This window comes from Melanerpes formicivorus, unplaced genomic scaffold, assembly GCF_026170545.1.
Source record: "Melanerpes formicivorus ecotype bairdi unplaced genomic scaffold, bMelFor1.0.p_v2 SCAF_7, whole genome shotgun sequence".
In the NCBI taxonomy this organism is placed as follows: domain Eukaryota; kingdom Metazoa; phylum Chordata; class Aves; order Piciformes; family Picidae; genus Melanerpes; species Melanerpes formicivorus.
Genome location: NW_027142359.1, coordinates 6,381,580 through 6,398,959, shown reverse-complemented (window position 1 = coordinate 6,398,959; position 17,380 = coordinate 6,381,580). Strand labels below are relative to the sequence as shown.

At 43.3% G+C, this 17,380-nt stretch overlaps 1 protein-coding gene across 2 annotated transcripts in view; it reads right to left on the bottom strand.

The window, feature by feature from the left end:
* The window catches only part of CACHD1 (cache domain containing 1), a 127,517-nt gene that overhangs the window by 42,915 nt on the left and 67,222 nt on the right, over positions 1–17,380 (bottom strand). For both annotated transcript variants that reach the window (XM_068140813.1, XM_068140814.1), the window contains exons 4-5: positions 12,570–12,676; positions 2,323–2,449 (exon numbers count right to left, since the gene is read on the bottom strand). In XM_068140813.1, the coding sequence (XP_067996914.1) occupies positions 2,323–2,449; positions 12,570–12,676 (234 nt within the window). The remainder of the gene's footprint in view (positions 1–2,322; positions 2,450–12,569; positions 12,677–17,380) is intronic.

Genomic DNA, 17,380 nt, shown 5'->3' with positions numbered 1-17,380 from the left:
CAGAGAAGGCCCTCACTTTCCCCCTCTTCCTGAGGGAAGACAATTCAGGTTATCAGATCCTTCTCTCTCTGCCACAGCAACCACTTTCAGCTAGGAATAAAGGATTTTGCTGACACAGCATCAGTGCTTGGGATTGCTGTTTGCAGCAGCTGACACCAAGTTTTGGATTAAGTGTTGACAAGCAAAAAAAGCCTCATGACAAATGTTGGGTGCTGGGAACCTCACTCATACATAGAATTCAGTGCACTGGTGGGGTTTTGCTGGTTACATGACATGTATAAACCTGTGCAACTGTGCAGGGCTGCATTAGCATAGGGTGTTTGGTTTACTGTAATAAGGGAAGGCTTCTTGCCAAGAAGGGTTTTCTCTGGGTGCCCATGGTCTGCACAGTTTTAAGCCCCATGGCCAGTCTGAGTTAACCCTAGGTACTGTCATGTATCTGTCTGTGCTAACACCAATAAACCTGTTTTGAGTAAAGATCCAGTTCAGTGTTGTGAGAGATGTGTGAAAGGTTACACAAGCTCTCCCACTAAGGTTTCAACCTGGAACAAAATATGAAGGATTAAAAAAATGAGACAGGATAAAAAATAACCCAGAGAGGTTGTGAAGTCCCCTTCTCTAGAGCCTTTCAAAACCTGGCTGGATGCATTCCTTTGTAACCTACCCTAGGTGATCCTGCTTTGGCAGGGAGGTTAGATTGGATGATTTAATGGATCTAATGGATTGAAGCTTGAGGAGAGTAGATTTAGAGTAGAGATTAGGAAAAAATTCTTTACAGTGAAGGTGGTGAGGCACTGCAATATGTTGCTCAGGGATAATGTGGATGCTCTTTCACTGGTGGTGTTCAAGGGCAGGTTGGATGAGACCTTGAGCAACCTGATCCAGTGGAAGGTGTTCCTGTCCATGGCAAGGGGGTTGGAACTAGATGATCTTTAAGGTCCCTTTTAACCCAAACCATTCTCTGAATCTATGAATCTCCAGAGGTCCCTTCCAACCCCTGCCATTCTATGATTCTATGAGTAAGAATCCTCATAGAATCCTCTCTAGACTAGACCCAAATCAGTTAAGAGTCCAGTGTGAGCTTTGGGATCTAAATTTTATTATATCAAAGGCAGCCAGAGAAATCTTATTAAGAGTGAAGGAAATGCAGAAGACTTTAGACAAGGCACTGCAATAAACTGGCACAAATCAGATCTTAACTGTAAAACAGCCTGAAGCCCCACATTGGTATTAATACCTAGGAACCTAAATAGGGCCTTTGATCTTCAAAGAGCTGAAGTATTAACTAATTAATCCATCCAAACTATCCTCTGAAGTAAATACTAGCCAAAAGATGTCCTTTATTTAACCATGGAGAATCTGCTACCCAGACTAAGTGATGTAGATAAAACCAGTAATGGTTTGCTGACAGAATTCTGATCAACAGCGGGGTATACCCATCTCTCACATCTTCAGACCACAGAAAACTTAATCAAGCCCACATACTTCATGCTTTGATGACACACAGAAGACAACATCTGTCAACATTTGGTTGCTCAACACTGACAGGTAACCAAAGCACTTCTGTGCACTCAGCTACGGGGAAAGGTACCTGGATGGGCTGATATTTCCTCTGAATAGATTAACTAGGACAACTAGCTAATGTGGCACCAGAGACACTAAAGCCACTTTCTTACAAGATTCCACTCTTGACTCTTTATCAGTCCCACAGCACTGACAGAAAAGCTAAGGAAAAAATACTACACTGCAACTGCTCTGCTTAATGCCCATGGAATATAAACAATCCCCTCTGCAGAAAAATCCTGTCACCATTTGATTGGTTTTTTTTTCTACTACAAAAGGAAAGTTTCCACTATTGCTGCTCCAAAACTATCCATGGTGTTCCCCTTGAACCTTGAGTGAAGACTGGAAAAATGTTCCTGCTTATGCCCTTTCCAGTGTCTCATCCTTTACCCACCTCCCCAAAACGATGCATTTGCCAAATCAGTAAAATGCTTGTTCACTTCTTTGTTAACAAGGGTCAAATATGAGTCAAGCATGTAAAATTTTGCCTATGGGCTGCCCTATGATTTACAAGTTCCTCCTTTATTCTATTTGGGAGAGGTGAGAAACCTGGATGCAATTTTGTTTACTTCAAAGTTGCTTAAACAGTGAAAATTGGTGCCTTAAAACCCAACATACCTAAGAAAACCCAAGGGACTCCATTAAAGGTTACTCATTAAAGTTGTTATCTTGGCAAAGTACAAAGCTGAAATTAAATCAAGGCTTGAGGAATCCAGTTTGAGCGCTTTGCCCAGGACATTCAAAAGAGACAAATCCTACCTGCTGCGGTGTTCATAGCTGCCTTTACACCGGAACTTGTGGGCTGGGAACACGGTGAAGATGCCTTCTTCTGAGCTGAAATACTGCCATTTGATTCCTGGGTTAGACTTCAGATTATCAGCAAGAACTACAGGATGGAAAGGGAAAATGAAAGAGGAAGCAGAATTACAAATTTGGAGGGATGTTTATACAAGATCTCTCTTGTATGTGCTTGGAGAATAATAATCAAGGACCTAACATGAAATACAAGAAGCTCTGTTTGAGGACTGGTAGAGTTTCACGTCTGATTTGCAAACGGTGGAGGTCAGGTGGAAACGTAGCACTGGATTTGACAGATTTTGTTTAGTATGTGGAAGCAATACCTGAATTCATGAACTACAAATATTCCTGGCTTGGACCAGCAACAGGGTGACCATCAGAACTGTGGCAGTGATCATCTCCCTGCACTCAGCACTGGTCAGGCTGCACCCTGAACACCGAGTTCAGTTTTGGGCTTCTCACTACAAGAAAGATATTGAGGTGTTGGGACTGAGTCCAGAAATGGGGCAACAAAGCTGGTGAACAGTCTAGAGCACAGGTCTTGTGAGAAGTAAGTGAGGGAATTGGGGTTGGCCAGCCTGGAGAAAAGGAGGCTGAAGGGAGACCTTCTGGCTCTCTGTAACTCCCTTAGAGAACGTTGAAGCTAGGTGGGAGTTGGTCTCTTCTCCCTAGCAAGGGATAGAACAGGAGGAAACAGCCTTGAGTTGCAGCAGGGAAGGTTTAGGTTGAAGGAGCAGCCCCAGCTGCTCAGGACAGTGGTGGAGTCTCCACTCCTGGAGGGCTCTGAAAGCTGTAGGCATGTGGTGCTGAGGGACATGGCTTAGTGGTGACCTGGCAGTGCTGCGTTAATGGCTGGACTTGACCTTTAAAGGGCTCTTCCAAGTTGCACCAGGGGAGGTTAGGATTGGGTATTAGGAAAAATTTCTTCTCCCAGAAGGTTGTCCCTTAGAGCAAGAGTAAAAAGTCTCCAAAGAGAGAGGGAACACTAAGTCATTAGGACGAGAGGAACAAACCCCCTCACCACCACACCAGTAACAGGATTAAAATCCATCCTGGGGCAAGTCATTGTCCCTGCTTGCAGCAAACTGAAAATCAAACATGCATGTTTGAATTCTTAAAATGGATCATATCAGCTTAAAATACACTTTTAAATAAAGGCATTTTCTTGCCCTTTTTCCTTTCATGCTTTTTGATTACAAAACCAGGCAGAAGTGGCAGAGAACTCTGATTCACAGTGCTTCACCTTTTGCTGAGCATTTACTTTTGTCATTTCCCTTGGGACACTGAAATTAGGCCAGTTTCATCTTCTGGATCTTGTTCATTATGAAATATGCCAAATATTTGGGTTGGAAATCACTGCAAGGCACATTTCAAACCTCAGCCAGCCATTTACAACAAAATACCCACACAGAGTATAGCTGAAGTTCAACATCCTCAACAGTTTAGCACTTACTCATGTTTCCCAGCCTGGCTGTGGCCAAGATGCTCTCTCCACATTCAGCTCAGTGTAATTACCCTGAAAAAAAACCCACCACTTTGGGATTTTCTCCCCCTCTTTTTACCACACTTATTTCCACAGTGCCTAAAAGTCCCACTGGAAGTCGTGGTTGCACCCTGCTCTGCAGCAAGATCCATTTTTGCACAACTTTGAATTTGGTGCCTCGGTGGAAGGAGGAAGAAACAAGAAGACCTGAAATCATTGATGAGGGTTTTCCCACCTCTCACTTTCTCATCCTTCTCCAAAAAAACACCAATTCAAATCCAACAAAGCTGCCAAACCTTCTTTCTTTCTCTCCTTTGTGCATGGGCAGCATCAGCCTGGTGATGTTCTTCAGAGCAGGAATCTTTTATCTCATGAATTTTCAAAGAAAGCAAAAAATGTCAAACAAATCCGTGAATATTGTTTGTTGCACTCAAACTCCCCCCAAATTTCTCTTAAGTCCTTCTTTTGGTTTTGGTGATGGTACCTGTCCAGCAGGTACCTATCCTCACAGGTGGGGAAGCACATGACACCATCAGACATTTCACTCCTCCTTTTTACAGCTAGCCACCAAGATATCATAGTTCCGGGTGTGTTGTATGGCAATTGTTTTCTTTTGTTTCATATAAAGAAGCTTAATCTCTAGTATTTATGGGTTTGGAAAGAGTTAACGGACATGAAAAATGTATTTTCAGATCAGACATGTGAATGCTCAGTTAAAGCCTGGATGAATTAAACTTGTCCAGTTTAATTTCATCTATAGCCTTTAAAAAAACAGTTTACAATTAGAAGTGTTTTATTAAAAATCATTGCTATATCAAAGATAAACTTCTTATTTCCAGGAGGTCACAAATGGTATTTATTTCCCCATGAGAGCATCTGGATTTAAAAACGTTCATTTTCCCCATAAAACAACTGGATTTGAACCTCAAACAAGCTCCTTACAGTCTTCTTGGTGCCTTTCTCTGCTCTTCCTTCTTTTCAGACAGTTCTGCTCATGTTTTCCTTCTGCTAGTACATGAGCTCAATAACACCTTCCCCAGAGACTACCAATTTTATCACAACTCTGCTTCCCCCCTTCCCCTTTTTCCTCTGACCACAGCAGACAGTCTCCCAGCAGATAAGCCATGGCTGAAAAAAATACATACTTCTTCTCTTTGAGTGCACTGATTTTCCATCCACTAAAGCTGTAAGAATGCCCTGCAGATACTTCCTCATTTCTTGGTCCCTGCCAGAACACCCAGCAGACACTTGTTTTTAGCCTTGCCTCACTTACTCCAAACTTTCCAGTCCCTCAGCTGCCCGTGCTTTACTCTCACCTCCTCCTTGCAGCACAGCCAGCCTCTGGATGGGTTACACAACCATAAGACTCCAACAAAAAAAGACCCCAAACATCCTGTAAAAGGAGCCACCTGCCTAGCCTATAGTTAAAGGCTAAATCCATCAAAATTAACCCCCTGGGCAGCCCCAGCAGAGATGTTTGCTGGGCATTTCACTGTTACTCACTTTCTAGGCTCCACATGCTTGACCTGCGGTTCTCATTTTAACCCAAAGTAATTTCCTTTTTTCACATTCAAGTGATTTTTGCAAGTATAAGAAGGCACCCAACTCCCTGTTTTGATGCCAGTTAGAAAGCCAACAGCATCCTTGGCTGGTCCCCAGCAGTGTGGGCAGCAGGTGGAAGAAGGGGATTCTGTCCCTCCACTCTGCTCTGCTGAGACTCCACCTGCAGTACTGGGGCCAGCCCTGGAGTCCTTAGCACAGCAGAGACATGGACCTATCGGAGTGGGGCCAGAGGATGCCACAGTAATGATGGGAGGGCTGGAAGCCCTTTGCCATGAGGCCAGGCTGAGAGAGTTGGGGTTGCTCAGCCTGGAGAAAAGAAGGCTCCAGGGATAGTTCTGAAGGGACTAAAGGAGAGCTGGGGAGGGGCTTTTGACAAAGGCATGGACAAGGGGTAATGGCTACAAACATTAGGAAGAAATTCTTCCCCAGGAGGGTGGTCAGGCACTGGTATAAGTTGCCCAGAGTTGTGGAGGCTCCAAGTCTGGAAGTGTTCAAAGCCAGAATGGAACCTTAAGCAACCTGGTCTAGTGGGAGGTGTCTCTGTCCATAGCAGGACTTGGAACTAGATGATCTTCAAGGTCCCTCCCAACCCAAAGCATTTTCTGATCCTATGAAATTCCGAAACATTTTGCATTATTGTGTACATGCAGTGACTCTGCTTTTCTGAAGTAAGCATCACCACTAAATAAAGACCCAGCCTTGATAACACACTGCTTGGAAGAAGCCAAGAGTCCAAGTCTTAGAAACACAGAAATCTTAGTGGACTCCCTTAATTCCAGACACAGATTGGGGACAGAAATGGCTGGCTGGGAGCTGCCCATGAGCTGGCATTGCCAAGTCACTCTGAAACCTTACAATGCAGCACCATGTGACTCCAAATTCTGCTGCAGGCAGAAAAATGTTGGGAAGTATTAGCATGAGAGTATTTGAAATAATCATTCTCTCTAATGATAAATCTCTCACAAGGCAAAAAGGACTTTTAGAAAGCAAGCCCTATGTGATAGAGTTTATAAAACTTCAAAGGGAATGCGGTATGATAACACTTAGCACTTCTAGATACCGCTTTCCATCTTCAAAGCATAGTCAAATCATTAACTAATTAATCTTCAAAAGAAGAGCACAAACAGTCAGTGGGAAAAAAAAAGGACCTACTGAACATAATTGCTCATTATAAAAGAGCTTCGTAAAGTCCTCCTCTTTAGCATTGCATTTACTGAGCTGCAGACCTCGTGGTTCTCACCCCACACAAAAAGCAAAGTTTAATTTTCTGTACAACACACACTGCAGGTCTCCTCTGACAAGTACATCCTCCATCAGAAAGAAGCATCATGGAGATCCTTTAGTGCTCCCCAGAAACAACAGCAGCGAGTAAATGGGTTTATTTGACACAAAGACATTCTCTTAACTCTCCAGCCCTTCAAATGCAGTCCAGGATTTTCTGAGTGAAACTGTATTCTGGCTCAGGCATTTGCACCACAAAGAAAAGGCTCTGCAGCTCCAACTCAATTAAAATTCTGCTGGTGGCAAAAGCCAGGATGGAACCCAGCTCACTTCTTGGGAGATCTTTTGACTCTGGAGGGGAAAGAAGTGAGAAAAACTCTTTCCTTTTAAGGAACAAGCCCAGCTTCCTTCATTAAAATGACTTGGAGAAGAGGAAGTAACTCTTCTGCTCAAATACGTCTTCCGGTACCTGAAAAGCCCTACAAGAAAGCTGGGGACAGCCTTTTTATAGGGGCTTGTAGCAATAGGATGAGGGGGAATGGATTGAAGCTGAAGGGGAATTATTTAGACTGGAAATTAGGAAGAAATCATTTACAGTGAGAGTGGCAAGACATGAAAACAGGTTGCCCCAGGGAGGGTGAAGATACCTCCCTCCCTCGAGGTGTCCAAGACCAGGGCCTTGAGCAACCTGGTCTAGTGGAAGGTGTCCTTGCCCATGGTGGGGTTGGAACTAGATGATCTTGAAGGTTGCTTGCGATCCATTCTATGATTTTAACCCACCACAACTACCAAAGTTCAGCAACACAAAGAACATGAGCAAGGCACTCCATATTTTAAATTATCAACACCACAAAAAGGCACAGACAGAATTTATTGAACAACTTAGTACCATCTCTGCTTATTGCTGGGGAACAGCACTCTGCTAAAGCTGCCTGAGTCGAAACAGACATTTCGGCACTTTGAAGGATGAGAAGAAGAAAGATTTACTGGTTCCTTGTTTATTCAAAAAGAGAAAAAGACCAAAGCAATCTGATAACATAATGCACTGGCTCTGGATAAGATTTTGTCATCTAATACATAAAGGACTATTCATACCAGTGAGGACAGATCTCTTAATCTAACTAACCAAAGCCTGTGATTCCATCTGAAGAATAAAGACTCTTTCCTTATCTAGTTTGTAGTAATGGCTAAAAGTAATCCAAATGGAAAACTCAAACTAAGATAAAACAAAGCCTAAGACATCTTAAAAAATTAAGTCACCCAGTATCCAGAAAAAAAAAGCAGCATTATTTTTAAGGGTTGTTTTTTCTTCTTCCTCTCTTCCCTAAGATGAATGTTTCTCTATTACCATGCTCCAACAGAACGGTGCCAAAAAAGCCCTTTATTTCCCAAAGGTCATGAGCTGCAAGTACCCTTCTTAACACCATGTTCAGACTAGAAGCTGAGGTTGTTGTCCACATTCAGGGCTCTCCCAGGCTCTGCTCCTGTGGCTTGCCTGGAGTCTGCGGTAGGAATTCCATTCCCTTCCAACACCTACAACCTTACCACTCTGATCCCACTTTCTTATCCTCTGTGCAGAGCAGGCCAAGAGCAACATCTAAAACATTGAGACTGAGGCTGAACTGAGCAGAGCTTAAGTTTGTTTTTCTGAGAGCTTTTTATAGGCTGGATTATTTCAACTACAGAACTCGTGAGGGAAAAGGGATACGCTCATGGGAATTATTTTTGCCTATGTAAAGACTGAAATGATCGACCCAACCCATTCAGCAACATGACCTGGGTGACAGATATGACAGGCCAATTATGGGAACTGTGAGCAAAAAGAGGTACTTGAGCTCCTGCTTCTGGGCTGGGGGAGGAGAAGGCTTTCAAACCCTTGAGGATGCCCCAGCTGGGGAAGGGTCTAGAGCAGAAGTCTTGTAAGGATTGTCTGAAGGAACTGGGGTTGTTCAGCCTGGAGAAAAAGAGGCTGAGGGGAGACCTTCTAGCTCTCTACAACTGGAGCCAGTTGGGAGTTGGGCTCTTCTCCCAAGTAACTAGGGGCAGGATAGAGGAAATGGCCTGAAGTTGCACCAAGGGAGATTTAGGTTAGACATGAGGAAAAGTATTCCCCAAAAGGGTTGTCAAGGCCAGGAACAGGCTGCCCAGTGCAGTGGTGGAATCCCCATCCCTGGAGTGATTGAAGAACTGTGCTACTGAGGGACATGATTTAGTGGTCACGTGGCAGTGCTGGGTTAATGGTTGGACTTGATGATCTTAAAGGTCTCTTCCAACCAAAATGATTCTAAGAGGTTCATGCACTCAGGGTCCTACCCAAGCTGCATCCAATGGTAAAGACAATGAGACATCATTTTGGGGAAGATGCGGTTCCTGCCTCTACATCTAAACAAGCAAAGCAAGGTGGCAGCAGAGGAAAAAACAACCATGATCAAAATACTCAGATGTACCAGCAATTCTCAAGCTTTCTGAGAGCAGAAAAATAATTTCCATTGAATCCCAAGTGTGACAGAAATTCCTGGCTAGCTCTACATGAGGACATTTTCCAGAGAAGTAAGAAAAATATGAGATTAGAGGAACTTTGTTCATTTGATCTTTATCCTCTTTCAAAGATGGTTTTGGTTCAGCATTCTGAATACACATGTTGATTTATGGAGAAACAGCCCTGTGCAGACAAAGTGCTCTGTCCTCAGCATATGGTCTAAGGTAAGTGGTTTCACAGAACTAGGTCACTGTAGAAATAAGACAGATGTCACTAAGGAAGAGCTTCTAAAAGCCATTTCTATCCTTACAGCCATCTTCACATCTGTAAGGATGCTGGTGTACCAAGAACTTTTCCAGCCTTCTGACCAAAACTGCTTCCCAGTCTGTTTACATCTCCAGTCTGTCCCAAGCCCACTATTGTCTCAGACCATGAATTCCTTTGGGCAGAGACTTGCTTTTGGCACAACAGGTCGTGGCCCATGTAGCAAGAGCTACAGACACCACCATCACAATACCCTTCACCCATAAAAAACAAACAGGCAGCCTCCTGCCCCTAAGCCTTCCCATATCCGGTTTATTCCAAACCCCAAATACTTCTGCAGTGATACAGGGACAATGCTTTGGAAGTGGGTGATGTCCAGCTTCACGCCAGCTCCTCCCTCCTGGCAGCAACCTTTCTCTGAGGGAACACCAGTCTCCTGTTCTGTGGCTAAGGTGGTGGGGCTCATGTGGTTTAGGCATTCTCAACTGAGGACCAGAGAAGAGAAGGTGGAAAGCATCATCTCACAGACTTTCAAACAACTTTCACAAGGAAGGGAGGACCAAGGGCATTGCTTGTAGCTCACCTACAGAAAACTTAACTTCTTTTTTCATAAAATCATAGAAGTATTAAGGTTGGAAGAGACCTTTAAGATAATTGAGTCCAACCACAACCCAGCTACCATGACCACTAAACTATATTCTGAAGCACCACATCTACACACTTCTTGAACACCTTCAGGGATGGTGACTCCACCACCTCCCTAGGCAGCCTGTTCCAATGCCTGACCACTCATGCAGGAATGAAATTGTTCCTAATATCCAACCTAAACCTCTCTGGCACAATTTCAGGCCATTTCCTCTCATCCTATTGCTAGTTACTTTCACTAGGTGTGTACCAACTCTTTTTCCACAAATAAACCTATTTCCATCTCATTTTTCTGCATCAACCCACTCCTTCCATTCCATTTCTCTCTCACAGGCATTTTCTAACTGATAAAAAACTGTCCCCAAAGGCTGTGTTTCTGAGCGCTGCCAACAGGAAAGCCAGATGAGAGCCTGCTGTCAATCAGTGCTGAAGCACATCCCTGTTCTTACTGTCACTCCAATTCCCTCTTCTCTTCTGCTGCCCTTTACTGCCAATGTCCTTTTCTGAAGGCACTCCTTTCATCAGGAAGCTTTCAAGCCAGAAGCAAGTGAAGAGGAAGCACTCAAGTGCTCCTGACAAGCCAGGACAGTGAGAAGCTTGAACGTGCTCTCATTTTGTTTCTGTGAGAATTCAAACCAGAAATGTTTAAGGGAAATTACAGTTTGTTTGTTCTCCACCACTCAAGAAGAAAAAAAAATTTTTTTTTTTTTTTTTTTTTTTTTAATCCATCTTCTGCAGCAGTAAAAAGATTATTCTTTTCTTCTTCTTTTTTCTTACTCACATAAAAAACATTAAGGGGCTCATTCAAGGCTTGGCTTTGCTTTTCCAACAGTGCCTGAAAACGTGCTTTCAAAGTTATTTTAATCAACAACTGAATGTGATTTTAAACGTTATTTTAGCAAGTTGCTTGCTTGGTTGGGTTTTTCTTTAATGAAGGTTTCTGAGCAAAACAAAGCCCAGCAAATCCCAGTAAGTGAACAAAGACTGCTTAGCTGTAGGATGGAAAACACCACACAAATTATGGGGATGAGATCTATGTCAGGAAATGAGCTTGGCTGGCCAGCACCTGCATTCAAGATGTGCTATACAGTGGATGGGATGGAAAGGAACCTACAGGGATTGTTCAGGAGGGTTTGAAATCTCTCCAGAGAAACAGACTCCAAAACCTCTCTGGGCAGCTTGCTCTAGGGCTCTGGCACCCTCACAGTGAAGAAATTTTCCTCCATGTTCAGATGGAACCTCCTGGGTTCCAGTTTGCGCCCACTGCCCCTCGTCCTGTGGCTGGGCAACACTGATGAGTCCGACCACAGACTCTTTTGTGTTTGGTTTTTACTTGTAGATGGCATCAGAAAACCAGGAAGCAGAGCTTTAAGGAACAAAGGCTCTTGCATCCTGTTTCTTTCAAGATTTTTGTTGCCCAGGGAGGTGGTAGAGTCCCTTCCCTGGAGGTGTTCAAGAAACAGGCGGACAAGGCATTTGGGAAAACGGTTCAATGGCCATGGTGTTCTTAGGTTGACAGTTGGATTTGATGATCTTGAAGGTCTTCTCCACCTGAAACAATCCATGATTCCAAGATACAGAGATGCTGCGTGGTGAGGGTAGAACGGTGTGTGCATGCCCCTACATCAGTCGAGTTAAAAAAATCAATCAGTATTTCATTCCAAAAGGCATGAAAATTAAAATAAGAAACAAAACCTCTCGAGTCTGCATTAGGTAAGTAATTAAGGCCAAAAAATAAACCCCCAAAACTCAGACTAAATAAAATCCACAACTAAAGTTATGGTGTTCTCTAATCTACAACTTAAAGGTATATGAGGCAAAATAAGGTGAAAATAATCACAAAGTTAAAAAGAGAGAGAGAACATCTGGACAAAACTAGGACTGAAAAAGACCACCTGAAATTCATGTATTAATTCAAGCCAAAAAAAACCTTGCTGCACTGGAGGAGCAAAAGCTGAGTTTCTCAGGGATAACTCTGATGTATTTTGGTTCTAAGCATATTTCTAGCTCTTTAAGCATGTCAAGCAAATGCACTGACTGTCAAGATGGAAATGCCCTGACAGGACAAAGAAAGGAAGTATTTTAGGATGTCCTTGTGTTTTGTAGCTTTTGCATATCGCTGCAAACAGCCTCACATTAGCTGAACTCAGCTAAGAAGATCAGAGAAACTTCTTTGCATGGTCCCTTCAGCAGCTGACACTGCTGATGCCAAAGCAGACAAGCCTAGGAAGGAAAGTGCCTTGGTATAAAAGAAAAGAGAAAAAAGAGGAGATATAAGAAGTGCATAAACCACAACAAAATTATCCATGGTAGGCTGGAATAAAATCTTCCTGACATTTTTATGAAGTACTTAGACTAAGGGCATTACTTTAGGTATCATCTTTCAATCATGAAATCTCAAATTAAGAGCAGTGCGTGACAGTTGCAAGGAGAAATAAAAGCCGGTTGCTATGGCAATCAATGCTAATTCTCTGCCAAGGAAATGGTGAAGTCTAATGGGAAAAAAAAAACAACCCCACAACATTTAAGGAAAAAACCCCAAGTGCTGCTTACCAGAATTTAAGTCACGTCCAGGATTGAAGGCTCTGCTGTTGACAGTGGTAGACAGTCTGTCGCAGCTGATAGTCCTCGAAACATTGGTGTTGAAATTGCCATCGAATCTGAAATGACAACAGCAGGGTTAGCACTCTGGCATCACCCTGTAACCCCACACAGCAGCCACCCTGCAAACCAGTCTTGGGATATCTCAGTGGGAAAAAATTATTTCATAGAATCACAGAATGGGTTAGGTTGGAAAGGACCTAGAAGATCTTTTAGTTCCAACCCACCTGCCATGGGCAGGGACACCTTCCACTAGACCACATTGCTCCAAGCTCCACCCAACCCAGCTTTGAATACTTCTAGGCTTGGAGCCTTCACAACATCTCTGGCAGCCTGTTCCCTCATGGGGAAGAATTTCTTTCTGCCATCACTGCTCATCCTGTCACTTCATGCCTCTGTACAAAGTCCCTCTCCAGCTCTCCTGTAGCCTCCTTCAAAAAATACTGGAAGGCTACTATGAGGTCTCCTTGGAGTCCTCTCTCCTCCAGAATAAACAACCCCAACTCTCTGTCTGTCTTCATAGGAGAGGTGCTCCAGCCCTCTGACCAGCTTTGTGGCCTCCTCTGCACCTGCCCTAACAGTTCCATGTCCTTCCTGTGTTGGGGCTCCAGAGCTGGACACAGTACTCCAGGTGAGGTCTCATCAGAGCAGAAACTCCAACTTTATACATATTTTAAAGGTCCAAGAAAAACTGAGAAACCCAAAACTCTGATGATGAGCTCCTCATGGCTGGACTGCATCTGCTCTCTACAATAATGTGTTGCATTTTTCTCCACAATATTCCTTGGAAGACTGAATCCTGACAGTCTGCTCTTTCATCTGGAATTAAACAGTAGATGTTCCACCTTAGCATCCAGCATACAATCAGGAACTGTTTTCTCCTGTTGCTGAGACAAACTTTTTCCTTGCTGCATACTCATTCACCAGGACTATTATTTATTTCATTTTTCACTTTTGAAAACTTTATTATTTATATGTGTCTTGAAAAAGGAGGATTTCCTCTTCATATTTTTATGAAACAGACCTAATACAGCAATTGTAAACCTGTTTTCTGAACCAAAAGTTGGGGACTTACATTCCAAATAGGGAAAGAATTTGATGGTCTGAAGTTTTGTTACATTTTGGTTAAGTAATTCAGATACATTCATAACTCTATTGCAAGAAGCATTCACATGCATAGGCTTCTAATGATGATGAAACAGAATTAAACCATCAAAAAATTTAACTGAAGGGGTTTAAAGGGTTATAAATATCTGGAAACACTTCTGAAGCTTTCAAAGACTTCACTGCAGTTTTGTATCATTTACATAGAGCAGTTTTACCTTTTTGTGACCTTGAGTATTTTGATGGCACTTGACTTATGGACAGGTTGCCCAGAGAGGTCATGAATGACCCCTCCCTGGAGGTGTTCAAGGCCAGGCTGGATGAGGCCTTGAGCAATCTGCTCTAGTGGAAGGTGTCCGTGTCCATGGCAGGGGGGTTGGAACTAGATGATCTTTAAGGTCCCTTCCAACCCAAACCATTCTATGAATCCATGGTGTGATTATTCTAGTACTTCAAAAGAAACTATTTACTTCTTACAAAGAAGTTCCTAGGAAATTACAGCAAACTGCAAGTGAGGACTGGAAAACATCCCATTCTGGGCAAAAGTCCTTACCTAGGCTTTCTGACATGAAAGCTGATAGGAAATGAATCTTGGAGAGAAACTTGGGGTTTGTTCAATATTGTACAAGTCTAAAACCAGTGAATTACAGACAAAGCAGCTACATCAAAAGATACCAACCAACTTAATATCAACAGCGTATCAATCACTGCCTTCCATCTCTATAACACACACCCAGTGCCAATTTAATACTTCAGATTTAGCTCAGAGCAATTTATATTTGTCCTTCATGCTCTTTGTGTAGTTGCTTATAATGTTTCATGCACACCCGTATGTAGAAGCTATCAGACAGTGGAGGCCCAAAAGTATTGCAATCAAAAGTGGTAGGAAACCCAAGCACCACTCTTCTACTTGAAGATTTTAATTAGGAAATTGAAATTCAGTAAGATGCAGCTACATGTGGTCCAAGGAAGAGCAAAGAAGCTGGTGAAGGCTCTGGAGAACAGGTCTGGTGAGAAGCAGCTAAGGGATCTGGGATTGGTCAGCCTGAAGAAAAGGAGGATGAGGGGAGACCTCCTGGCTTTCCCTGAGAGAACGTTGCAGCCAGGTGGGGGTTGGTCTCTTCTCCCAAGGTACAAGTGACAGGACAAGAGGAAACAGCTTCAAGTTGCACCAGGGAAGCTTTAGGTTGGACATGAGGAACAACTTCGACTTTGAAAGGTTTATCAAGCCCTAGACCAGGCTGCCCAGGGCACTGGTTAATTCTGTATTCTGCTGGAGGGGTTTCAAAGGTGTGGAGATGTGGTACTGCAGGACATGGTGATCTGGCAATGCTGGGTTATTGGCTGGACTTGATCTTTAAAGTGTTCTTCCCAGTTGCACCAGGGCAGGTTAGGATTGGATATTAGGAAAAGTTTCTTCCCCTAAAGGGTTGTCCATTAAAACAACATGAAAAAAACATCCAATGAGAGAGGAAACACTAAGTCATTAGGATGAGAGGCACAAACCCTCTCAGCACCACAAGAGTAACAGGATTAAAATCCAATTTGGGACAAATCATTGTTCCTGCTTGCAGCAAAGTGAACATCAAACCTGCATGTTTGAATTCTTTTGTTTCTACCTAACAGACCTGAACAATTCTATGATTCTCCTTCAACAATGATGGTGCCCAGTATGAATAGAAAGACACCGATTTCTGTCTCTGCCCATACAGGGTGCTTGCTAGAAGGGCTGGGGATCGTGGAGACAAAGAGACAATGAAACAAAGCACTTCTAAACCATCCCCTTATAACAACAATTAGCAGAAACAAAAACCACATACAGATGGAATTGGTTACCACGAGGAAATTTCCAGTTATGACCACAGGAAGCAAGTCTTCTTAAGCAAACTCAAACTCTCCTAATTCAATCTGTTTTCTTTCAGCCCAATGCAAAATAATTCAATTCTACAGGGATGTAGCCACAGCGGCCCCAAGTCAGGATCTGCTGAGAGCCTCCATCTCTGGGTTTGTGGGGTCCTCACATGTGGGATGTAAGAGAACCTTTCATTACATAGAAGTGAAGACTAAGAAAAAGAAAAATATTTGTCAGTAGGCTTAAGATCACCAGTTCTGTAGGTGACTGAATCCACTTGCAGAAATTGTAGCACTACAAAACCAGCCAAATGCTCCTGAGAGGAGCTGGAGCTCACTGTGAGCAGTGCTGCTGGTGCCTACACAGGCGATGAAGTTGCTTTATATTCATAATTCATACTGGTCTAACCATATTTGAGGGTGGCCCTATTGTTTTGTTGCTTAAAGCAGAGGTTTTACTTCTGTTGTCAACTTCTTACAAGTTCAGAGATTTGCCCTTCAAGTACAGGAGTAATTTCCTGAGAACTTACTAATGAATTCCTTAATGATTTTCTGAATGGCAATAAGTAAAATACTCCTTTATGCAAAAGCATAACAAAACCTCAGACACTGACTGCTCTGGCCTTAACATCAGATTGTATGTTACGATTCTTGCAGTCACACAGTCTCCTTTTACATAGCTGGAGCTCAGACTAGAGGCTCTAGGTGAAGAATCTCTAATCAAACTGAACTTTGGAGTATGCAAAAAGTAATCATTATTGATTGCTGCCTGCTCAACTTTTCTACCTTCACTGACACACAGAAGTATCAGTAAAAACAATGTCTTGTTAAACTGTCACACACTAAAGTTAGTTTGATCTTCAGCCATTAGCATTGCACGTATCTTAAATTGACTGTTGTTCTTAAAGGAGACCAAAGAATCTCAGACTTACAGAATAGTGAGGGTTAGAAGGGATCTCTGGAGGTAATCCAGTCCAACCCCCCTGATAAAGCAGGGGCACCCACAGCAGCTTGCCCAGCATCACAATGGCCAGCCGGGTTTGGAAGCTCTCCAGAAGAGGAGACTCCACAACCTCTCTGGGCAGCCTGCTCCAGGGCTCCAGCACCCTCACAACAAAGTTTCTCCTCCTGTTCACATAGAAATTCCTGGGTTCCAGCTTGTGCCTATTGCCCCTTGTCCTGTCACTGGGCACTGCCGAGAAGAATCTGGCCCCATTCTCCTGCCCCCCACCATTTAGCCCTTGGTGAGCATTGAGCAGATCCCCTCTCAGGATGCACTTCTCCAGGCTAAACAGCCCCAGGTTTCTCAGTCTTTTCACCTCACAGAGATGCTCTACTCCTCTCAGCCTCTTTGCATCTTCTACTGGACTCTTCTCAGCAGTTCCCTATCTTGAATTGGGGAGCCCAGAGCTGGACCTAGTCCTCCAGCTATGGTCTGACTAGGGCAGAGTAGAGAGGGAGAGGAAATTCCCTTAACTGCTGGTTGAGATGAATGAAGCTACAGTAAAGAAGTAGAGTTACTGAAGTACCAGCATTTTGTGATCCCTTCTCAAACACAGACTTGAGAGGGTGGGGAGAAGGGAAGAGTCACATATATTTGTCAACAATTAACTGCCCCCTATGCACTTTAAAAATTAGGTAGAATAAATGCAGTTTCAACAAGCTTTATCAATTTTGGTCAACCTTTTAATTTATAAATACTGGGACACACACACAGAGGATATTTAAGTTGCAAACTTTCTACCGTGTAGATGAAAACATAGATGGAAAGTGCAAGCTTTTGCCTCAGGGAGCCCCAGAGCAGTCTG